The sequence below is a fragment of the Lepisma saccharinum genome, chromosome 4, assembly GCF_977018435.1.
Source record: "Lepisma saccharinum chromosome 4, izLepSacc3.1, whole genome shotgun sequence".
NCBI lineage: Eukaryota > Metazoa > Arthropoda > Insecta > Zygentoma > Lepismatidae > Lepisma > Lepisma saccharinum.
In genome coordinates this window covers 74,152,665-74,178,909 of record NC_139232.1, presented here as the reverse complement: position 1 = coordinate 74,178,909, position 26,245 = coordinate 74,152,665, and the positions used below count along the sequence as shown (strand labels likewise).

The 26,245-nt window shown below is 39.8% G+C and overlaps 2 protein-coding genes across 2 annotated transcripts; both read right to left on the bottom strand.

Moving 5' to 3' along the window:
* Positions 1-270: 270 nt before the first annotated feature.
* Positions 271-2,301, bottom strand: LOC145987206 (calaxin). The gene has a single exon (XM_083121724.1). The coding sequence runs from the start codon at positions 2,195-2,197 to the stop codon at positions 1,490-1,492; it is 708 nt and encodes a 235-aa protein (XP_082977850.1). The 5' UTR covers positions 2,198-2,301; the 3' UTR covers positions 271-1,489.
* Positions 2,302-4,431: 2,130 nt separating this feature from the next.
* LOC145986977 (uncharacterized) lies at positions 4,432-25,694 on the bottom strand. Its single transcript, XM_083121440.1, has 9 exons — positions 25,601-25,694; positions 24,016-24,227; positions 21,147-21,440; positions 19,742-19,842; positions 18,355-18,525; positions 16,519-16,742; positions 13,072-13,289; positions 12,243-12,499; positions 4,432-4,681 (listed from the first exon to the last, which is right to left on the bottom strand). Exons 1-9 carry the CDS (start codon positions 25,692-25,694, stop codon positions 4,432-4,434), a joined length of 1,821 nt encoding a protein of 606 aa, XP_082977566.1.
* Between the last annotated feature and the right edge of the window lie 551 nt (positions 25,695-26,245).

Genomic DNA, 26,245 nt, shown 5'->3' with positions numbered 1-26,245 from the left:
AAAAAGAAAAACATAGAAATTCAGTTAACGAAATTGAAAGCATGACTGGCTTATTAACTGTATGATAATGTGACGCGCGCCATTTGTGAAAGTTCAGAGCTCCAGTATTTCAGTAGAAAACGGTATTGTGGTTTGATCCTAATAAATATAGAGTTTGTAGTGATATAGAAAAAAATAACGATATCCATGATGTAGACATTGTAAAATGAAGAAAAATTAGATATGTGTGTGTTTCTGTTTAGAAAAGTCAACAGATAATAAGCATAGACTTTCTTCTTTATATTAATTGAATGCAAGTGTGTATAATCTCAACAAATAAGAGCAAGGATAACAAATGAGGAATCCTTACACAAATCCTCGTGTGAATTCAAGAATTGTTTGTCTTGAGGACGGTGGTGGGCAATCTGCTCCATCATTACATGATAACAGTAGAACACAAAACTGCAGTCTATTTTTAAATTTTCTAGATGCGCTGCTGAAATCCGCACAGAAAATGTTGATATTTACAAGTTAGGCTGCGGAATGCATTTTATAACTGGGGTCCACAATGACAATCACTTGTATTTTTGTCTCGTCTCTTGATTTCCTCCCCTAGAGGCCATCTTCAATCTATCGTCTCAATTCACTTTCCGATGCACAACTGATAACTTCATCCAACTTAATTCAACTGCACTTAGTCTTCACATTGTTATGGAACACCGGAACCAGTGGCGTGCTTAAGTTAAGCTTGAGATGGAAACATTTCCTTTCACATGTTTGCTAGCATAAATGTTATGTAAATCCTTGCAAAAATCTTATAGCAGGTAGTACTTTACACGCAAGCATTTCATGTAACTTTTCGGCTAGCTTTTGCGATTACAATGTATAATGTATACAGCAGGAAAGGCACGTCGGGTTACACCATCTATGGTGAGTACGCGGTGTTCACATTTGAAACTACCAAAATATTCTTCTATACACGTACTGTATACGTTATAAAGTATGTTATACCACACCACAGTATTTAAGCAGCGCCATTGCTTTGTACCTAAAACCTTTTCATAGGAAACGTTATTCCTCTCGGTTGAATAGTTATCGTCTTTTATGAACGTGAAGTGATACATTGTTTACATCTCACGCAGCCGCCATTATATCTACACTTGTGACCTAGAAGTAGCTTCAGATTGGTTATGCTATGAAAAATGCTACGGAAATAGGACCGATCCTATCCTTGAGAAATGCCATGAAATATGCCATGGCATCTGAAATGCCATAAGATAATTTACTTTACACGGTAGCATTTTGGTCATGGCATAAATGTTAAGAAAAATGGTAAGGAAAATGCTTTCGTCTAAAGTGGGCTTAAGAGGGGGTTGGTGGAGGTCATAACCCCCTTTGGACCAGTATTCCCAAGAAAGAACGCCAAAGGCGAAGATGGCAAAATGAGGATTGATTACTAAAAAGGTGTATGTAATCCCCCTGTAGAAAATCATGGGCACTGCCCGTACCGTTACAACGTAGATATGAATGTCCTACAGGTCTTCTCTTGCGGCAAGCAGTGTCCGAACGCCTCCAGCAGCAGGGGTTCCTCGTGCACCGTCCTTTTGTAGTCCTCGAAGGAGACTTTCCCGTCGCCGTCGTAGTCCATTTTCTTGAGGGTGATGTCCACGAGGTCCCTCACGCCCTCATCCGGGTCCTCATCCTGGGGCTGCCTCACCAGAGTGTCCCTGAGGAGGTTGAACATCTCCTCGCGGGTGATGTACCCGTCGCCGTTGAGATCGTACACGGCGAAGCAGTATGCCACCTTCTCGTCCTGGCTACCTTTGAGGAAGACCGACAGCCCGCACACCCACTGCTCCATGCCGAGGCTTCCCTGGGAGGTCTTGTCGAACGCGCAGAAGACCCGGTCCATGAGGAGATCCTCCGTCATGTCGAAGGTGTTGTGCAGCACCTCGCGGAAGGTGGCGCGGTCCATTGTCCCACCGTTGGCGAGCTTCCGGAAGATCTTTGAGAGGCTCTCCAGTTCTTGGCGGCTGAAGTGGGTCCTTTTCCTCAAACTCTCGAGGACGTTCGCGGGGCCCTTGCGAGGGCCCTTCTCCGCCATCTTCTTCTTAGGGCTGGCCGCGGTGCTGGGAGAGGGTGACTTGTGCGCCGACCGTCGCCCGCGGACGATGAACAGCGAAACGCTCTTCAGAACAGTCTCCGCCACACTGGCCATCGTGTTGTTGTTGGCGTCACGTGCACTAACGAACTCCCCCTTCCACGCACACACACACAGACACGACACGCGAAATTACTTAAGCGATAAGAACACAAAAGAGCAACTTGTTAGCCCTTTGTTTGCGTTTTTCTCCCCGACTTGTTTACCGACGACCTCGACCGTCTCCATGGCAACGGTGCCGAGCAGTACACAGGCGCAAAGGAACGGACGACGGCCGTAAAATCAATTTCTACTTGCAGCTGTTCTATTTCGATGATAAACCACGGCTCTCCTAGCAATTGTTCAATTTTCCGGAACACATGGTTACATAATTCTTTATCAATGACGAAGAAATTATTGGTTTTCTTTGGTATTAGGAAGTAACAGGTACGTACCATTGACCGGTGCAGAACTTTCGATCAAACGCATGAGACATTACGGCAGATATATCATCTGCGTACATCCAGGGTCAGATTTAGGTCCTAGAAGCGGCAAAAATTGCCATTTCTTAATTCGATTGATTGATTGATTTAATTATTTTTGGGTGAGCTGATACGTCTGGCCATTTTGCACCCTTCAATATATACGGGGAAATGTCCCTTAATGTAAGATTCGTACTTAAAAAGTTAAAACGAGGGGTGTAAAAAGTCACTTGAGAAAAGTTAAAAGTGCCAGGTTGTAAAGGAACCTGCACAAGACAAACACAACAGATTAAAAAGTAAGAATTTACTGAAAACTTCGATTTGATGACAATTATTATAAAATAAAGTAAATTTACAAAATATAAACAAATATCAAACGTAGAGATAGTTTACTGAAGATGAACTGTAGAAAATCCGATATGTATACATTATCAGTGAAATCAATATTTCAATCCACTTTATGTACTAGTAGGCCAATCAGGACTGCCCTTACAATTTAAGGTAGTCAAAATCACTGAGCCTCTACAGCGGATCGAATCCGGGACCCTTGATTATAAAGCGTCAGCGTTAACAGTACGCCATAGGAAATGCTCTTCGTGAAAGAGAAGATACAATGAAACATGAGTTTATTCAGGATTTTCCCTGATTGACCGTGGGTGGTAAAAGAAAGCAATCCATTAGCCAACCCCTCCGCGCTCCCCGAACTTAAATTGCTACGAAAAACTCAAATTGGTTTGATGATTGGGAAAACAAAGTTAAAAGTTGTCAGTCATTGGTGTACATAACCAGTGTGCCAATTAACGGGGAGGATGCCGGGGATCCTCCCACCCCACCCCGCCACAAACAATTTATCCCCGGCAAAAGAAAATTATTTTTATCCCTGACAGGTATGCTTTTAACCTCCTCAAGGAAAGTGAGATTGAAACCATATAATATACCATTTCCTACAAACACAACTGAAAACAGGACTTCCCGATGGCGCAGTGGTAGTATTGTCGCCTTGTAATCAAGAGGTCCCGGGTTCAATACCCGGTGGAGGCACAAGTGGTTCGGATCCCACTTTAAACTGTAGGTCCAGTCCCGATTAGACTGACTGTGCATAAAGTGGACTTAAAACACCAAATCAACGACAACAAAAATCAACAACAATTGAAAACACATTCTTGTCCATTAATGGCCCAGTCATAGTCATCAAAGATTTACCTCCCGAAAAGTATCCAGTCTTGTGTATTAAAGAAGGACACCATTCTGAAACTGACTAACCTTATCGAGCCGAGACAATAGAGGGTTCATCGCATTCCAGCAGGCTGTTTTCCACTTAAGTTTTCATGGCATAGTGCTGATATTTTACATGTGTTAGAGTGTTTACAAGAAACTTGTAGGTAGATTAGATTGACATTAAGTTTGAACTTGGGATATAGAAAATTGGCCAAGTTTTCGGTGTTACTAGTTCGATACCTTTATTGTGTATGAGTTTGGGTTTTCTTAAAATGTAAATATACTAAACATTTCTAAATTGCATGTAAATGCTACCATAAGTTTCCATGATAAAGCTTAGAACCAATAGTTTTAGGTACTTAGAACGGCAAGACAGTAGTTTAGTTTACTGATTGGTATCATATACAAATTTGCATACCCAAAAAACCTAGGCTACCTCCCAAAAGGAAAAATCACAAATACGTCACCGAGTGACCCCCCCCCCCCAAAGCAAAAATCTTAATTCACACAATTCACACAGTGTGCATAACCCAAAAGAAACAGAAAACTGTCACTCAGTGATATCCACACTTAATGAATATGTTCTAGATTAAATCTATCAACTTTCTCAATTCACCATGAGACTTGCACACAAAGTAACGAAGTGTTAATCTTTTTCGTGCACATCCTTCTGCACCGAGATAGTACATTTTCAAACAAGAGAATCAGAAAACTGATTCCAATGGCGCAGGTGTAGAAGAAAACCACCGGATACACTTGGGTGAAGGAGATCACTTCCACCTTTCTCCGAGCCTGGCTTGTGTGCTTCAACGCCTTCTGCTTCCAGTAAAAGATTATCCCGACTTCTTGCATTTTGAACAGCCTGGAAAGGAAACAAAACTACTTACAAAACATTGCGGCTTTTTAAATATTAACTTACACAGAAAAGACCGATTTCCTTTAATTAACGAAACACGTTTCGATTGAACTGCTTAGTAGTCATAGAGTTGAGTTGAGTTTTAAGTCCACTTAATGCACAGATAGGCTAATCGGGACTGGACCTACAGTTTAAAGTGAGAGCCGACTCCCTGAGAAATGTGTCTCCTCCGGGCATCGAACCGGAACCCATTTATTGCAAGGCAATGGCGTTACCACTACGTCATCGGGGAGGCCCTTCCTAGTAGTCATAAAGAAAAATATAACTAGGTATAGTGCTCTTTACTAAAAATGGTAATTTTGACTAAATTACTTAATAATTTTGCAAAAATGGCTCAAATAACAAATTTAATCTCAATAATTGCTCTGGGATTTTATTTAACACTTGTAAAGTTAAGTTGCCTGCAACGACAGGCAGGTTCTGACTCACTTTATACGGGTCACCTTGAATAATGTCACGTACACAAACTGCATTGTTGTTCTTTGAGGTAGAGGATCATAGATGGCAGCATGCAACAAGAACGACGTTTATATTCGATGATGCATAAAGCAGTTTAGAAAGTGGGCCAGAGATGGCAGCACCCACGAAAACTTATACAATTGTAAATAGAGAAAAAGGAAAGCGCTGATGTGGTGAAATAATGATTGTAGATATTAATACTAATTATAATGAAAGAAATAAATGAACTTAATACAATAACAGGATATAAATAAGGTGGAAAGGGTAATTAATATTCAGTAATAGCATAAGTGATCATTATATAAAAGTAAAGAAGTCGGATTGTAATTACGATTCTGTGTCTATTTCGGTTCCCACAAACTGAGAGTTTCGTGCGGCTTTTGGGTTGTTTTTTCCCAGGTGTAGCGCCATTTCACGGCAGGCACCCAAGCACTTTTGGTAGGCGCATCTATTGCAGCTCCAAGTTCAGGTTAGCGCCTGCCAGGCGGCGATCTTTAACTAACCCCTTTGATATGGTTCGGGGTGAAGGACTTGGTAATGAGGATTAATAACCAGACGGTGAACAATTAATACATTTAATATACACTGGACGTTATGTCCGAAGCATTCAAATACATTGAACCATGATATAACAAACATTACACAGAATATATCTGCTTATGATTTTTCTTCTTCTTGCCGTGAAGACTAAGCCTTGTAGCCATACCTAGACCGTATCATCCCTCCAGGTGTCCCATAAAAAAATCAGATATGCTGATGACCGTATCGATCTGGTGGGCGGCGAACCCTGGTAGACCTTCTCGGAGATGAGTGAGGTGTGCTAGGACCTGATCTTGGGTATCCAGCTCTGCCTGGGGTAGGTTCTGGTACTGTTCCACCGGGGTTGGCTGAATTTCTATTTGGTATTGTAACGTTGAAGTCGTCGTCATCTGCAGTGTCACGTGAAGCACGTCTCTTGAACCACCTGGGATGTACCACTCGTTTGATTCCATCTTCCAACATTATCTCGTAGAGGATACTATCCCCAATTCGACGAATGACAACTCCTGGGATGTAATTTGGAGTACCGTGCTTAGGTGATTGAACCCAAACTGCTGAGTTGATGGCGAAAGTACCATATCTGAAAAGAAGGTTGGCGATCCCCATATCAAGTTCAAGCGTGCTCAGATTGGGTTTGTCAGTTATAAGCTTGACAAGAGCGGTTTTGACAGTACGAACGTATCGTTCGGCTAAGCCGTTGCTAGGGCTGTGATAAGGTGGTGAAGTAACATGTTTGATGCCATTCTTAAGACAGAAGTTACGAAATTCGAGAGAAGTGAACGTTGGGCCGTTGTCGGATACGATAGTATTTGGTATCCCTAGCGTGGCGCAAGATTGCATAAGCCAGCGGATAGTTTCCTTTGTGTCCAATGTGTGTACAGGCCACACTTCTGTCCACTTGCTGAAGGCGTCTACTATCAGTAGGAACTTACGCCCTGCAAAGAAAAAGTGGTCTATATGCCATCTCTCGTTCACGTACGAAGTGAGAGGCCATGAAGAATCGGGTCCGTTGCGGACCTTAGGAGCATTAGCTCGGCATGTATTGCAGCTCGCTACAAAATCCGTAATCTCTGCTGACATGCCTGGCCACCAAAATCTGGAAAGACACAACTCTTTCATACGAGTTGAACCTATGTGTCCATCGTGTAAAGCTCTAAGAACTTCATTCCGTTGAACTGTGGGAATGATAAGTCTACCCGACCACATGAGCGTTCCCTGCTCGTACGTTAGGTGAGCTCTTCTTTCGAAGAAAGGTGCGAGCTTCTTCCGTTCAGTAGACGTGTCGAGTCGATCTGGCCAGCCATTTACTACACAGGACACAACTAATGAGAGCAGTGGGTCTTCTGAAGTGGCGTTCTGTATTGAGTCTCGAGAAAGAGGAGCTACAGCGTCTTCAATGGACCCGAAATATGCATGAAGTTCTTCTTCTCCAGCTGGTATTGTGTCACGTGTTTGCGTAGGCAACCTGCTTAGCATGTCAGCTACTTCTACCTTGCTGGAATGAATTATATTATATCGGTATAAAGATAAAAGTAGAGCCCATCTCATCAATCTATTAGACGAATGTTTTGAAATGGCTCGATCTGGAGAAAATATAAACTTTACAGCACGTGCGTCTGTAACAATCTCGAACTTGAATCCGAGTAAAAATTTGTGAAATCGCTTGATACCGTGAATTATGGCTAGAGCTTCTCTCTCTACCTGGGAGTATCTCCGCTCCGTCTCACTGTAGGTGGTAGAAGAGCAGGCGATGGTCTGTAGACCGCTTTCAACTCGATGACACAATTGTGCGCCACAGCCGAAAGGAGAGCCATCAGTGATAAGTACAACTGGCTTTGTTGGGTCGAAAGGCACAATAGGATTTATCTGTCGAAGTTCCGCCATGATGCTGTCGAACTCGTGTTGACAGTTATCGTCCCATTTCCAAGAGACGTTTTTCTTGAGTAAAGAAAGTAAAAAGTGAAGTTTCGAAGCTAAGTTCGGTACAAACTTTCGATGAAAGTTGATCATCCCGATGAAGGAACGTAATTGTGATTTGTCTTGAGGTGGTGGAGAATTTAGGACGGCCTCCAAGTTCTTGTCTGACGGCCGTATACCAGTGACGTCAATCTTGTATCCTAGGTACTCGATAGATGAGGTTATGAATTGGCTTTTGCTGGCGCTCGCTTTGACATTGTGTTTGGCCAGACGATTCAGGACATCACACGTGCGTGTGAAGCATTCTTGCAATGTTTCACCTCCAATGATGACGTCATCAAAGTAGAAAGAAACTCCGGGAATGTCATCTAGAATCTTCGCTAGGACCATTTGAAACAGATCTCCACTTATGTTTATGCCAAAAGGTAGTCTGTGAGGTTTATATAAGCCCCAAGGTGTGTTGACGACAGTGATGCGTTTGGCAGCTTCAGAAAGTTCCAACTGTCCGTAAGCCATTTGAAGGTCAATTACCGTAAAGTATTTACACCTGGCCAACTTAGAGAAAATATCCTCGACTCTAGCAATGGGAAACTTGACGTTTTCAGTCATTTTATTCACCGTTCCTGAGAAGTCAGTGCAGAGACGAAGTGAGCCATCTTTCTTGGTAACAACGACAAGTGGTGAGGCCCAATCAGAATATCCGACCGGTTCCCATAACCCTACTTTCACTAGATTTTGAATAGAATCCTGAACACGGTCTCGAATACCGTAAGGAACTTCGTAATGTCTACGAAATATTGGTGCAGAGTTGGATCTCAGTGGTATATCGACCAAATAAGGTGTAATTGGCTTGGACAAATCACCATCAAAGATTTTCTCGTATCTAGAAGAAATTTCTCGCCTTAGGTCGTCGGCACCAGCGTTAGTAATAGTACCTTGTACTGTGTTAGTTGAAAGAACACTGGCCGTAACTAATAATCGCCTCCAAGATGGTTGAATAATGTCCAACCATGTACGACCGATCAATGGATATAAAAGTTTCTCCTGACAGAGAAAGATAGGTAAAGTATAATCCCTATTGTCTAAGTATAGTTTGACGGATGTTTGTGCTGTAACACGAACATATCCTTCGTTTACACCTCGTAATCGTAGGCTAGAATTACATTTAACATAGTGTGGAAACAACTGATCAAAATACTTCTCGTTGAAAAGAGTAACAGCAGACCCAGTATCTACTTCATATTTAACAATACACTTATTGATTTGGAGATTTATTATGAAGCTATCCGAACTGATTTGGTGCTCCAAAATATGTTGAGTAGAAGTAATCAGTGTGGAACGATGACTGAGCGCACAAGTGTTGAGATGGTTGAAGCTGAACGTAGACAACTCATCGGGTGTTGTGCTCCGTGAGGTTGAACTGGACGTTCTATTCACGGCTCTATCTTTTTGCTTCTTTCTGCATCGTATATTCCAATGGCCTTGTCGTTTGCAGTAGCTACAGATTGCGTTTCTTGCCGGACATAGACCTTGTGGGTGATTCTTTGTGCAGTTGCCGCACTGGGAGTGAGGATTTTGCTTGGTAGCAGTTGTGTTCTGAGGTTGATTGTAGCTCTTCTGCCTCGTTTCGCCCGAGCGTGAACTCTTTGAAGCGCCTGTGTGGCGATCTGGATTCATCCGCGTCAAATTTCTTGAGCTGGTGGCAAAAGTCACAGAATCTGCATTGTACTTATTCGAGAATAATTTAACTTCTCGTTCTAATAACTCACAATGCAAAGCAATTTCTTGACATTTAGCAAAGGAAAGATCACTTTCAGATAATAATCTTTTTCGAGTACTGTCAGATTGTACACCAACAAGAAATTGTTCAACAAGTGCCTCATCTAAATACTGCTCATACGCACATTTGGCTGCTTGTTGTTTGATTTTCACTACGAATTGAGTAACTGATTCTCCTTGAGATTGGATACAATTTCGAAACTTGAACCTCTCTGTAAACTTGTTGGTTTTGGGCCTGAAGTGCTGAACCATTTTGTCGTGAATGACAGCATATGTTAGATTACATGGCATTTCAGGAGCCGTAATATTGCGAAGTACTTGAAAAGCCTTAGGACCTATGACTGCTAAGAGAACTGCTGCTTTTCTTTCATTTGCCACATTCTGGGCGAGACAGAGTTGATCAAAACGCATGAAATAACTCTCGATATCTTCATTTTCTTCAGCAAATTCGCTGAATGTAATGTTGAGAGCCATGTTATCGAAACTTCAAATTACATTAACTGATAGAAATCACTGGCATGTATGAAAGTTACGATGTGTAACTGAAACTTGCATTTAGAAAATTAGCAAACTTAAACGTTACATGTAAGACCGTCTTGTTGATTTGCTACAGAAATCTTACTTGTTATAATCCCGTGCCGATAAAGTCATCCTGACGATACGATTAGAATCCTTCCAATTTTCTATTCACTGTCCACAGCGCCAAATTGATATGGTTCGGGGTGAAGGACTTGGTAATGAGGATTAATAACCAGACGGTGAACAATTAATACATTTAATATACACTGGACGTTATGTCCGAAGCATTCAAATACATTGAACCATGATATAACAAACATTACACAGAATATATCTGCTTATGATTTTTCTTCTTCTTGCCGTGAAGACTAAGCCTTGTAGCCATACCTAGACCGTATCACCCTTTCTCTTTGTTTGTCTGGGAGATCGTTTTTATTTCCGTCAATTTGGATGAGATCGATAAAGAAAAGAAAGAAGAAAAGGTACACAATATGTAATAATTACAAGAAGAAGAAGCCTTAGCAATTATAAGAAGAAGCTTTATTAATTACAAGAAGAAGAAGCCTTAGCAATTATAAGAAGAAGAAGCCTCAGCAATTACAAGAAGAAGAAGATTGGCTACAATTAATAAGAAATAAAAATAGAATAAAATATTGTATGAAAAGATTTTCCAAAGTTATCTAACATTTGTACATGATTATTCAAGAATATATGACGAATTGTACCCTCCGTAGTGGGTTAAATCTATTGTTTCTTTCCATATATTCGTAGTGTTAGTCACCCTGATCTGTGCCCAGAGGTATCTCATTGTTTCTACCCTGTGCTAAGCTGGCAGATGCTCACGTGAGAGGACGTGGCAATAAATAGAGCGATACTTAACTATTACCTATTTACAGCTATGTATGTAAACATATCAGATGTAAGTTGCAAATGAGTGCAACTTAATTGGGTACTGTTCCTATTCCAATACCATCTAAGACATTATGTGGAAAGTTGGTCTTGTATTTTGGCTGCCTTACAGTGACCGCATCAGCAGAAAAGGTCCAGTTCCCTTCCCCCGTTCGACCAGTCATTATCGCCCCCTCGCAGCAAACGGGAAAAGCTATAAAAGTAAATGCTCTTTTAGTCGAAATATTTATTTTTTATATGGTATGTGGCTAACTGCAAGATTAGCGCTGGATTAAGAGCAGTGGCGTAGCGCAGTTCTCTGGGGACCCTCTGCAAGTAAAATATTGGGGGACCCCTTACTAAAAAAATCGAGATCATGCTAGAGTGATATGCACGTACAATGGTCTACTAATCACTCGCTCCCCCCAGATGTACAAGAAATTAACTTTTACCCCCAAATACTCTGCCTTCCCATTTTTTGTTATCAGTGTAGTAGCTTCTCGAAACTAAATCAGAATGGTCTGAATCTCTGAGAATAGCTGGAGGAAGAATTTGGAAATGTTTTCTCTTACTTTAACGCAATGGTACAGCCAGGATTCTCTTGTAAAGGAGGGGAGAAGCTTCACACAGCCAAATATTTTTTCTTGATCCTTTGTACTTTTCCTTGGAACACTTTAAAAATATGTTTGATATAATGCGCAGATATTTTAAAGAAAATACTGAGCCTTCCCGATGGTGTAGTGGTAACGTCGTCGCCTTGTAAGTTGCAACCAAGAGGTTCCAGGTTCGAAAGCCGTGAGAGGCACATAGTGGTTCGGATCCCACTTTAACTGTAGATGGAGTCCCGATTAGCCTATCTGTGCATAAAGTGGTCTTAAAACAACAATTTATATAATTCAATTAAACAATACCGTTTGGGAGAATTGTTTAAATAACAGTAAACGCTCCCCTTTTAGACTTTGAGGTGGATGCGCCTTCAGCCCAAAAAGCCATCCCCTGGCTGCACCAGGCCAAGCCTTCTAATACTAATAGTGAGTAATACACTCAAGCAAACTTATCATTTCAGTTATGGGGGTTGAACTGGACCTCTGGATTGTCGGTGGTGACCTAACATCACAAGGTCAATTGCAATCTGCTACGAAGATATAACAGGACTCCAGTCTTGAGAGATAGATAATAAAGCAGCGATGGGACTCTATTCACTAAAAAATGTGTTACTCAATGAAATGCCGATTGGAAGGACTGGGTCCCAAAAAAGGTTGCTACCATATGGACACGGTGTTTAATTTTGGTGTTAGTCGACCTCAGTATTGTCATTCATAATTTCGACGATGCGTACATTTATGCCCAACTTTCCACAGCTAACCTCACCTTAGAGATAAGTTAATTTTGCAACTCAGCTCACCTTCGGTTGTAGATGTGTTCCAGAAGGTCGTCTTTTTTGGCGACGTAGCCCCAGCGATCTTCCAGCAGCCCCTGCTTCAGGTATATCACATTACACCCTGCATTGCCCAGAGTCTGCCTCAATTCGTCGTAAAAGCCCAGAATCACTTTCTTCCCTTCACAGACGCTCCTCAGGGCGGCTGTCGTGTCCAGGTACGCCACTTCCTTTCCTTTTACGAACTTCTCTCGGATTTCCTCCAGGAGCTGGAGGTAGCCAAACTGCAACGATGTATAATACACGTTAAATAACAAAATTTTTCATTTAAAAAAAGAAGAACAGTGCTAAACATTTATGAATACTCACTTTCCATCAGGAAAGAAAACTTAGTTTATAATAGCTAATGATACCCTGAAAAAAAACTATTCTAACCTTCACTATACATTCAGTTTGCAGTTTGATTGGTTGATTTGATTTATTTTACATAGAATTTCTGACACTTTTGACTAATCCCGAAGATGACGATGAGTGATGACTGATGATATGGCGAAATTGATGAAGGGACACCACAAAGAACACCCATACCCAGAACTTTTTTTAACCTCTTCCTTACTTATGTGCCTGCGCCTTCATCCTTAAGTAATGATGGAAATTTTTGATGCTGCGACAATGCTACATTACCTAAAATGATCTATTTCTTGAGTTTGATATGTATATTATTTTTTACCTTGATCTATAGTACTCCTTGCAAGTCTACAACATTGGCATACTTGTAAATCTGTTATGACTTACTTGCATCAACAATGATAGCAGGATCAGGCAGAATAGATGTAACCTCGTCGGTTTCACTTACTTCTATACCATAGTATATAGTTGTCTTCGGGCTGACCAGCAAAGAATATTCGTTCTGCTTTGCGAACTCCTCCAAAGTGTTGAAAGGCATCAGAGTTTTCTTCGCAGTGATTTTGGACATCATCACAGAGGTGTACGAGGAGTAAATGAGGTAGCCAAATGCCAGTGACACAAGAGAAGCCAAAGCCCCGGAGGTGCTTCTTGACACGAACTGGGACCCTGGAACGAAAGACATTGAACAGAAAACGTGGCGAATTTGAGAAAGTATAATGTTCCTATTTTGAACTGGTAGTTGGGAAGCCACCAATCAGTAACAGATTCAATTGTGTTTGGCTGACATCGTATAATTTCGTTCAAGAACGTCACCATGTCAACAAACAAATGAACCAAATTTTCTTCTATAACTTCTTCCCTCCTCCCCCTATCTCACACACACAAATATGTTCATAATGTAAAATTATAAAGAAAACTTACATCACATTTGCTCGTCAGATAATACAACCAATAAGTTCAAGTGTTCAAGAATACAATTATTATATAATCATTTGATCTTAAAAAAATAGCCTAAATAGAGTGTACATTACGACCCGTAACGCTGTCCTTTATATAATGTATAAAAACTGCAAATGATATAACTTTCATATGCATATAGCAAGAAAGTTGAGCAAGAAAGTCCCAAGGTTTCATCCAGGGTTGATAAAGGTTCAAGAACCCATAAATTCCAATGGGTTCTATTGGGTTCCACTGCAGGACCGTAACCTTTTTTCTCGCACAATATAAATTCGGTCCAAGTTGCGTATTGTTACATTGAAAAAAGGTTCCTGGACTGTATTGATGTGGGAAAAAATATTCCTGGACCGAATTGAAATTCATTCTGGAAAAAAGTTCCTGGACCGAATTGAAATTCATCCGGAATAAAGGTTCCCGGTCCGTATTTAAATTGATCCGGAAAAATCTTCCTGGACCTAATTTGAAATGCTTTAAATATGAAAAGGTTAAACACTGTCTAGAACTCATTTACGTTTGCTGTTTTTCTCTCCCAGTCCGGAATTGAAATTATTTACAATTCCTAGGCCAGGGTTGACCGATTAAAAGTTGCCTTCTAAAAATGTCCACAAGTACGTTTTACATTGGAATGTCACGCTCCTGTTGTAGAAAGAGTAGCACAGGAAATAAATAATAACGCTGTTGTTCTCTCGTGGGCCAGGTTCAAAAACTCCCTTGTGGAAGAGTTACTGTACATAACGCAATGGACTACATTAGCGTGGAGTCACATTGAGCTCAAACAAACCCGTTATGTGCTGCTCGGGCATCCGATCCAGGAACTACAGCCAATAGAAGCCGCCCAGCAGATATCACAACAGGGACAGGTAGTGTTGCCAGAGGTGTTGCTACAACCAAGTGAAGGAACACGCGCGAGAGAATGGGGCTAAATGGAGAGGGGTAACGTAACTGCAGAGTTTGCGTTTCGTCCATTTCTACCTTGTACCTTAGATTCTAGAGGCAGACAGCACCTGGGTTATTCTTTCATGCTCACAAGTGGATAATTGTTTATCGTCAGGTCCGTAATCTATCCAAGTTGCTCCGGAAAAAAGGTTCCTGGACTGTTTTTAAATTCATTCAGAAAAAAGGGTTCCGGGACCGTATTTAAATTAATCCGGAAAAAAGGTTCCTCTGGACCGAATTGAAATACGTTACAGATGAAAAGGTTTTTTAAGGTCCAGAACCCATTTACGCTTGCTGATTTTCTCTTCTAGACAGGAATTGAATTTATTTAAAATTTCTGGACCTTTAACAACCCTGGTTTCATCCCATATCACATCACATTCACAGAAATTTGACATGAGTAATTCGGCAGATGTCCACACAGTAATCAAATCTTTGTCATAAAAATTCATACTTCTCGAATTCTATGCTTGAGTTCCTCTACCATTTGTGACAGAAACTAAGCATAATCGAGATTCTTAATACGTATTATTTTTAACATTCAAAGCCATTTTGTAAACTTTATTTAATAATATTTGATAACTGTTATGTCAATGGCAAATTAGATGGTCGCCATCTTTACAAGTAATGCTAATTGAGTTTTAGCTATAAAACAATAAAAAAAGTAGTAGTATCTCTTTCACATGACGTAGAAATCTCCCGTGGCGTAACAGTCCTTGAAGGCCAGGGGCTACATACCTCACTCCCACATGCCTCAGCAGAGGGAGTTGATCATTCAACTAGTGTGGTCAGCACAACGTATCCCCAGTCGTTGCTGTAGGTTTTCATGACCGGGTTACGCTACTCATTCGTAGCCCCCAATATCCTCACGATTTTGGGTGGCCACTGGTCCCATACACTGGCCGAAATGTCAGGAGAAAAGTTGTTACTCTTTCCCAAGGAGACTCGAACCATTGTAGCCCAAGCCCAGAGCCTGACGCCTTAGACTGCACTGCCACGGTGCGGGACACGTTATATACGTGAATAGTAAAGTTATATAATTTGTAATCTTTGTGCAATACATTGAATTACTGGACTTTATGTGAACGCTGCATTTCCCCACAAATTCATAAATACTTATACTAGGGATGTGACGAAGCTGAAAATTTACCGATGCCGATGTACTCATCGATAATTTATGGAACCGATACCGATGCCGATATTTAACCGATTCCGATACATAAGATTATTAAACAGAAATGGGATGTTATTTTCTGCGTGACAAAAATAAATTTGCTATGTACATTTCTATTGCATACCATATGTATATAATATATATTCTCAAGAGATGCGAATGTACATTTGCATCTACAAAATGTTATGTGAACCTTTAAGAAGAACATGGATTCTCAAGAGATTAAACATTAGTACACAAGCAGTTCTTTGAAATGCAAAACGAATTCCTGTTCTGCCAGATTCAACTTCAGAAACACGAGATTTGGAAGCACTTCAGGAAGTAACCTACTTCTTCTCTTATCGCAAATCTGTTCAGCAACACTGAACACTCAATCACTGAATACTGATGCAGCAGGTATGCCCAAGTATTTTCTCAGGACTTGCTTCAGGTTTGAATATTCATTTTTGAATTTAAAATACAACAGCAGATCCTGGTTCAGCAATGTACTGTTTTATTTCCGATTTATAGTTAGGTTGATCCTCTGAATGAGTTTGCATTAATTTTATTACAAAAACTCTACAATAATGACGAATCATAAACTAATTTTCAATAAATCTTACAAAATTAAAATTTAAAACTTATTAGAAGGTAAAAACTCTAGTATAATCTGTACCGGTTTAAATATCGGATTTTTGCCGATTCCGATACCGATGCCGATGTGTCAATTTCGGCCGATTTTCATACATCTGTAATCGGCTTCGGCACATCCCTAACTTATACGTATTATCTCTTTCCACATCAGTTCATTCTTTACACGAAGGGTACTACTTAAACAATTATCCTTGCCTTGGCCCCAGATGTTTCCTATGACCTGCAACATGGCTTCAGTAATTTCTACGTTTCTCCTCCTTTCTACTCCTATCTTGCTGGTAACATTGTGGGTGAAGAAGATGACGACCCAGATGCAGACAAGGGTGGAAATGATGGCAGTCCACATGGAAAGGCTGAAGCACTGTACGAACGACAGCCAGGAATATGTTGACTCTGGTGCCCGAAAGAAAATGTGGTACCTGAAGATTAAGAACATGTGAAAGAACTAGTTCCCTGTGTGTTGAAATCACGTAAGCTACATCACAAAACGGGAATATACAAAGTTGTCTTTTGTAGTTAATGTACAGTCACCGGCAATAACATTGCGGAACCTAGATCCTGAAATGCTCGCTTGCCTGCAAAGCGCTATGTGTGTTGCCTAACTCTACGGCGATAAGAGGGTTTTAATAGCGCATTTTCAGTGGCAACTTCTACCACCGCCGTAGAGTTAGGCAACACACACAGCACCTGGAAGGCAAGCGAGCATTTCAGGATCTAGATGTCTCATTATTATTGCCGGTGACTATACAATGAATAACCAAGTTTCGATACTTGACATCATAAACATCTCACTTGCGTTCAGAACAGGTCTTCCAATGTTAACGCTGTTGTCTTAGAATTAAATAAACTTGTAATACTTAATAAAAATATTTCAACTAATTTGTAATTTCTTGACATTTTGAACCAGTTGTTAAACGAATTAATTTGCTAGAACATATAGCAAATGAATTCCTATGTATCTATTTGATGATATTATTTAATTATTTAATAATTGACATATATACTCCAACAGCACATTTTCGGATCTGCCCCCCCCCCCCACCTCCAAAAATTCCTGGGTACGGGCCTGCTACAGTGTGAGAGATCTTTCACTCAATGAAGGACAATAAGGAATATTTAGTATAAAGTCATTCACAGTAAATTCTAACTCCTGGTATTACTAATAAATGTTAGCAAATAATGTGAAATTGACATATTTTCGGTTCAAAAAATGAATTATTAACGATTCCTTAAGCAAAAAATTCCCAAATTTATAATAAGTAACCGTATTACATGTTTTTTTAAGCATTACTTCTCCGAAGAGCCCTTGGAGTGTAAAGGTTGGCAAGAAGGCGCCAAAGTCAACGCCCTCACTTCCTCCACAATACACCCCGGCAACTGCAATGTTGTCCTCCTTGGGGTTTTTGTCTTGTGTCCTTCTCATGTGCTTGTGAATGTCACTTCATTCATTTCATCTTATCGCTATTCATCCCCATGGTCGCAATTAGCCATAAATTGCAGAAAAGAGACATACAATAACAAATTTAAAGCCGAAGAGTCAGTTTTTTTTATTGTCCTGTGATTTTCTGTTTCATAAATGAAAAAGTATTTTCTTCAGACAACTTAGGTGTTACTCAAAAGTGAGAAATTGACGATGTTTTTCAAATTGCTCCCGGAAGGTGGACGTAACACTAAAATGCAGAACATGACCTAGAAAAAGAGGACGTCTGTAGTCTTACGTAAGCCAAGAAAATATTCTGCGTTCAAAGTAAACTTGATACTTCGCTGATGAACTGGGAGGAGTTTGTACTTAAGGGCGAAACAATTCAATCTGGAACACAGGTGTCACTGTACACAATATTCAAATTTGACCGTCATTTAATTCTTCGTGCACAACAATATAACAAATTAGTTGCGTAAAGTCTGTAAAAATGCATGTGTTGAAAGGGTTATGGTTTAATTATTGTGTGGTAAATGGTGTTAAAGCAAGTTCATCGATGAAATAAATACTAAGTAGTTGTTTAGAAGGCATTGTTGAATGCAGATTCTTACCTACTGCGGTATATAGGATAGAGAGGCGAGCAAGTATCCAGCATTCTCCAAGGCATTGCTTGGCCGATGAGAGCAATCACCTCGAACCACAGCTGAACACCGATCTCCTTCACCAGCTCCTCTACCGGGTTCTTGTTCTCTGCAGCCCCTTCCACTTCCTTTGGAGAGAATCTACGGAAAGAAGCATCATACATTTTGCATAAATTAGTTGGAAAAATAAATTTCAACTTCAGTTTTGCTTATACTTATTTGAACAACACCAAGTTTTCAAACCATCAGAGAAAAGAGGTAAATCCAAGGAAGAATTAAGGGCTAATGCCATTGTGACATTTGAGCAAGGAAGGGTAAACGACTTGCGACATTTTTATGTTGTAAATGCAACTGTCATTTCAATTTGCCTATTATTTTGGATTACAACTAGGATTTGGAAGAAGAAATTAGTACATATTAGGATGTCTCAATTTTTTTAGTGCTCACGCAAATGGCAAAGCACATACTCTCCTGTTTCATGTTTAACCAGCATAGAACATTATATCGAGAGTTTTGCAAATTTAGAGGTAAATATAAACGGATGAGAAATTTGCATTTGTTGCATCATCGTTGGAGAAATGCCTTTTTGTAGGTGCAGCCGCAGCTGAAATTTATGCTGTTGACGACCATGTGAGTACCAAACGAAACATGGCACAAAAATGGCTCGACCATTGTAGAGACGGGAAAGGCATCATCGAAAATTGGAGACCACCATTGTGGATCCAGATGCCGTGTGTCAACCAATCCGACCATGAGCACTCACACATAGTTAAGCGAGTTTGGTTCTTCGAAGTACTTCATACATCGAATGTTAAGTCAATAGGAACTGTCGCGTATAATAACCCACTGCTTTAAACGGTTGTTGAAATTTCACAAATACTACATCTAGAACTTATGGACCTCTATGCATTTTCTGGATTGCATAAGTTTTTAATAAAATCTTACCTAAAAAAATAACAATAAATACTTCTCTAAAACGGTGATATCTTTCTCAAACACAATCATGCATAAAATATATTTTAGATGTCCACAATGTAAAGTATAATTCAGAATTTGTTCCTCCTCCGAGGATATAGGGAATTTTTGCATAATGCAGTACTGATATTGATTTGATTTGATTTATTGTACTTCGCTTTTCTGCCACTTTTGGCTAATCGTGAAGATGAGGATGAGTGATAATATGATGAAATTGATGAAGGGACAATCACAAAGAACAGCCATGCCCATGTCGGGATTCGAATCCGGGACCTCTGGCATCATAGCGCGCTCTGATATCCACTCCGCCACGAAGACCGGCTAGTAGTGATATAAGTAGTAAAGAAATGTTTCTATCGGCTCTAACATATGATCTACTTACGTCATGTTAAGAGAATCTAGGAACTCTACGAATATGTTTGCGCTTGCGTCGTTTTCAGTTCTCTCAACAACAAGGCCTGAAGACGAATTCTTAAGTTTCCACTGTTGAGAAAAAAATGTAAATAAAGTTTAGAGGTTGGGCAGTAATCTATATATATATATATATAAATGTATGTATGTATGTATATTTGTTCCGGCATAACTCCAGAACGACTGGAGCCATTTCAACCAAACTTGCTACACATATGACTTACAATCTGGAAAGAAATACTGTGGGGATAAGACACCCCTGGCACCCCTAGGGGTGGGTGGGAAGGGGGTGACATGTAAAAATAATCGAAAACGACCGATATTACTGTGGAATCCATAGTTTTCGGGGTCGCTAAGATGAATAGTGACACTCCCAATGCCGTTCAACTCCAAGTTCACCACCTATCGGCATGGGGGGTCAGAGGGGGTGAAGAGTAAAATGTCAAAAATGACCTAACTCTCGAACGCCTGGAGCAATTTCAACCAAACTTGGTACACATATGACTTACAATCTGGAAAGTAATACTGTGGGGTTAAGACACCCCTGCACCCCTAGGGTAAGGGGTGGGAAGGGGGTGACATGCAAACAAGAATGAAATTCTTGAAATCCTTTCCTTACTGACAGTGTACATTTCCATGTTTTATTTATGAGGTATATATTTTTAATCACAGAGTCACATCACTTCAAGCCGCCACCTCAAATGAGTTAAAAAAAAATACCCCCACCAGCAAATTTTTGCCCATTCGAACACTATGATATGGTGCGATATCCCAGGTTCTTAACCCAGTATACGCCGCTGCTACCCTTCTACATTTTAACTGTTCAGAAGTGGATTAAATTTGCTCCTCTTGTATCATAGTATAGAAACAACGCACTAAAGTGAGGAAAAATGAAATAAGCTAAAAATTTGTGAATATGTTCCATGGCTATCCATGAACAACATTAAAAAAATTCTCAAAAAAATCCTCTCCGGGAACATACCGCCATCTTGGAAAATTGGTCGCCATACTGGATTTTTCTTTGGGAGCTCATTAGCGGCCTGAAGCGTCGGATCTACGCGTGTTAGTAACATGTGGTTTGCGAATAATTATGTGCTGTGTTGTGCTGCGACTCTAGACTCTACAGAAATTGATGTACAAGTAAAATACAGAAGAAAATCATCGAATAAAAGTACATGCTGAGATCTGATAGTAAATTATATCTATATAAAATTCAAAAACGTTGTCCTCCTCATAAATGTGGTAAGTAGATCTGAAATCAGCGCTAAAATACTATACGAAGCACCATATCAGATCAGTGTTACACAAAAAAATACTATTGTGTCGACAAGAGTAATCTATTAATCATGATCAGTAAACAGTAAACTTTTCAGTACCTCCAGTGAAGCAGCCGTTATTTTCCTGCCATTCATGTCAGATTTTCTATCCAGGACATTTTTGGTTGAAAGCCTCCACTCGCCATTGGTCATCGTCTCGCCAACAATTATCTGCTGAGTCAGTGAGCTCTTCGGCACTTTGAAGATTTCGAGTAACCTGTAGTTCTCTGCTACCTTGTCCTCCGTTAACAGAAGAAGCTGCTTGGAAATCGGAACCTTCACATATTTAAAATCCCTAGGGAGAACCATTTGTCCTGGTAGGATGCACACGACGACAGATACATAGCGAAATACCTGTTAGTGATAAACAACAACAAACAACTTGAAACAAAATGTTAACACCGTTATAGATTTTTATATTGCTAGAAGTCTAGAAGTAGAGAGAAGCATTATTCAGAATTTTTCATTTGCGCGGGTGCAAGTTCAAAATTGGGGTAGTGGTGATGGTAAATTTCGAGCCATATGCCCATAAATTGGGCCTTTGTAAAACAAAATGTAGGGGGTGTTGAGAACATATTTCGTGGGAGTGTTAGGGGTCTGTGAGTAAATCACTGGAGAGTATTATAACGGTCAAACGATACGACACTGATATTTCAGGCCGTGGCAGCATTTTCAATGTATATTACCTCATGTTTATACTGCATCATCTCTTATTATTTTCTATAGATTAAAATAATTTAGATAACAGATTATCGATACACAACATCCCATACTAGAGAAAAATGTTTGTTTGGGATAACCATAAAATAGTTTTGGTTCCAAATATTTGATTAAATAGGTGACAAAAAGTGATTATTCATCAGAGCCAAATTCTTTTACTAGGCGTGCACATTTGTTTAGTCAGTGCCGGATCTACAAGCCGCAAAACCCCGCAGTGCGGGGGGGGGGGGGGGCTGGAGACAAGTAAGCCTTTAGGGGGCCCTCGGCCAATTGACATAGTAGAGGGTTCGCGTATGTAAAAAAAACATAGTTACTCAGGGGGACAGAAACGAATAAAATATATAAAGGTAAAGTTCCCTGTGCATATAGCACCGTGCCATGAAGGTACATTTAGGGTATGGGGGAGTAGGGCCCCACATATTTTCGATGTCTGACATCTTGGAGGTGATGTGATTAGCACCACGCTCCGGCCGCCTTTACCCTCTGGGGGGGCCCTGGAGCCACTTTATGTGGGGACAAAGCTGGAAAAATTCCGACCTCAGATCACCCACCCTGGGTCTCCCATGTGGCAATCACACTAGAATCAAATGAGGCTAGAATTTCACGAGAAATGCAGTAGTGAAGGTTTCTTCAACCCATCTTTAATCAGGAAAATGTTGTGACTGCATGATTGTAACAAATATATAATTTTCTAGGTGTGAGAAAACAATGTCATATTTCACCACGGGCGCCGAAACCAAGGGGGATCGGGGGAACCTGGGCGATCCAGTTCTCGTTTGACACCCACCCCCCGCCTATAGGGAGCCCAATCTATAACTTTCAACATATTACATAACTCTTGCACACAGAAACTTCTTACTCAACAGGTGGGAAATCACGTAGAATTCTGCTCTGAAATGGGCAGAATCAATAATGTTGGAATATTACTCAGTTTGAGTGTCTTTCTTGTGTTTGTGCGCTTACTATTTCAGTATTTCCTTTTTCAAACCGACAAAGAACTAAGGAAAACGCATGGTATATTATGAATGAATATGTGCGAGAATAGAGAAATAAGCTAGTCCATTGCAAAATAGACACTTTTCTTTCCGTTCGGAAAGTTAAGCAGAAGTTGAAACGGAATATGATAATCAAATTCTCAGACAAAAGTTACATGTAAAGAAATATGTTATATAATTACATATTACATTTTTTAAAGTTTTACTCAAATGCATTAGGTCCCAACTTTAAAAAAATTAACTTTGCCCCCACCCCCGCCCGCAAACAGAAAAAAATCAGTATGTATGCTTTACTTAGCTTTGTCCCCCCCCCCCCTTATGCACATCACCTTCTTCCCATTTAGAAGTTTTGAGTTGAATTCAATATGGCGGCCACCAATATGACGGACGTCCGCTTGGAACATACCAATGTGGTTCCCCTAAGCCTAACCTGTTTCTATCATGTACCAAGCATAATTCCTTTACTCTTTATAGGGAGTGTTAAGGGACTTTTGAATAACCCTGTAGGCTCTTGTACGAGTATGTGACTTTGTCAACATGAGATCAAGAGTCACACACACACATAATATATATATATATATATATATATATATATATATATATATATATATATATAAAAAATGTGTGAGGTGTGTGAAAGTAGGTAGGTAGGGGGGCCTTTGGTAATATTTTGCGGGAGGTCCAAGATTTGTAGATCCGGCACTGGTTTAGTGCTACCAAAAAATCTGGTGAAAATTACCAAATATAATAAATATAGTAAAAAACACTGAATTGTTTATTTACGGTTCCCAAAAAGTTGACCAAACGTACCGGTCTTTCAACACATAAGCCAATAATGTTTGTTTTCTTAATTTGAATCTATCTACATATAATTAACTCATATGTGCATAATTATAAAAATAATAACCTATTCAGAGCATATTGGTGTTTCTTACATTTTTAAACATAACAACAACAACTGCATAATAGAATATGAATTGTTCTCAATTAAACAACTTTCATGTGTCAAAAGAATATGGAAGAGCTTGTAATCAACAGACCATTAAACGCTGCAAGAGATATTTCTCTCCATCTCCCCCTCTCACACGCACACACATACACATATATATATTTTTTATTATTTTTTTCATATGCATGCCTCGAGTAGGACTTCAATCAAAGAATTATATATTTATACAGTAAATATTGTATGAGAAGTTACGAAATAGGCTTACCTGCTTTAGAAATTTTATCTCTGCCTTTCCCTTTAGAAACAGCAACACGATCTCCATATCCCGAACTTTATAGTTCATATCCTGTGAGTCAACGCCCGGAAGTATAAAATAATCAATTAAATCAAATCTGAGGCTGTTTCTGTAGTTGATGGTGATCCCGTTGCCAATAGTTTCCTCTTGAATTTTCAATATGTTGTGGAGAACTCTAAAGTCTGGGAGGAAGAAATGACACTGAAGTACCTAGCAATCTATAACGCAGTTCCTAATAATGACGATCGAGTTTTCATCATAAGCAACTGTAACTTCAAGAGACCTTCAATCACCGCCTTCCATATTATGAGTCTTAAATAAATTAAATAAATAAATAAACACAAATTTTAACACATCTATGGGCACCGACAGAAATAAATAAAGTTCATAAAGTAGGAATAATTAGGACACCAATATTGCTACTAATAATAAGTTTTAATTACAATTATATTATACACTTGAACACTAAAACCAGGGAACAGCTACAAGTAGAATCAATTGAAGAGATAATAGAGAGAAGAACACTGGGCTGGTATGGCCATGTCATGAGAATGGGAGAAGAAAGAAAACCGAAACAAGTAATGGAAGCGAGACCAGAAGGAAGGAGAGGAAGAGGAAGACCTCGGATAGAATGGGAGCAATACCTGTCAGAGATGGTTACTAAATGAGGAAAGGCACTAATGGAAGTTAAGAGAATGGCACAAGATAGGAAGAGTTTTAGCAGATGGCTGAAGGACCCCGACGCCTAACATCACGAAGGGGAAGAAGAAGTAAGTAAGTATATTATAAACTTTATTATTATTTACTTGGCAAGGCTTATAATCCATCAATTTACAAGACTGAGCAACATGTTGAAATCTTTCTGAAATATTCTGCACTTTAAACAACCATATGTTGTAATAAACTGCAAATGATATATAATTTATTAATTATTTTCAAGGAAGGCCAATGGCATACATTGACGTCCGGAGGATTTTTTCCAGGGAGAGGCAAGCAAGGTATTTTTCTGGGGGAGGAAAATCCCCCCCAATAGTGTTGTCCTCTCAAAAGAAGAAAAACACTCATAGTCTTGATGTTATCATGTTCCTGCAACGCTCTTATAATAATTAACTGAAATGAAATTATATGTGTGAAATATACAATTTTAAGTTGGCATCCATTTTGCAGAGAGGCCGTGGCCAACTTGCTTGTACACAATAACTGCGATTTCACTTCAATACCTAACATTCGACGCTCACGACATAATATGTCAACGTATGAGAGTTAATGTTCGGTAAAACTTAGGTTTTGAAAAAGGGGTGCGCATGCGCAAGTACCCCTTCGCCCCCCTGACACGCTCCTGATTCGTAGGCTGAAATTCCCATCAGGACAACAAAGACGACGTAAATTAGTTTATTATAAGATATGATGCTTAGTAAAATAATATGGACAATCTGGATATGTAATGATTATATGCTATTATAACACCACACAACTGGACAAATATTAATAATAATTGTGCAGTTCGCGGTGGGAAAAATCTCTCTAGGAATTCATTACGCAATGGTTCACTTACCCTGAGACATTGACGATTCGTGCACAAGAAGGAAACGCTTCATCTTCCAGCATCTTTCCAGCGCCAAAAGAAACTGCTTCAAATCGTTCTCCATATATGTGATTACAGGCGATTTATCAAAGTTCCCCTCAAAACGAAAACAGCCGAAATGTAGGCATAAGGTAGTAAATGGTAGGCAAAAAGTCTTCATTTTCATTTCTAAAACAAAAGCAATTATCCGTTCTATTAAATTTAAAGACTCTAAGATTTTCAACAAATTGACGGAAAAATTAAGCGTTCGGTCCTACGAATGCTTAGATTATTCTTTCATCTTAATCAGTAAATTAATGTTTAATTTAGATTTAATCGGAACATGTAAACAAATCCATGGACGTTGTGGTTAATATATCCTATGTTTTAATACGTAATCTTTCTTGAAAACTTTTATATTATAAATTGCTTCGAAGACTCACATTCGAGGGTGTTGGTTGTGCGATGACATACGTAGCGTCAACTCTCAGATACGGCTGCGAGATCTTGGAGTTTTAGTTTTCTCGATAAGAACTGTTAGTTTGCATTCAGAGACACACACGCATGGACGTCCGCAGGATTTTTTCCAGGGAGGGGCAAGGAAGGTACTTTTTTCCAGGGGGGCAAACGAAGGCA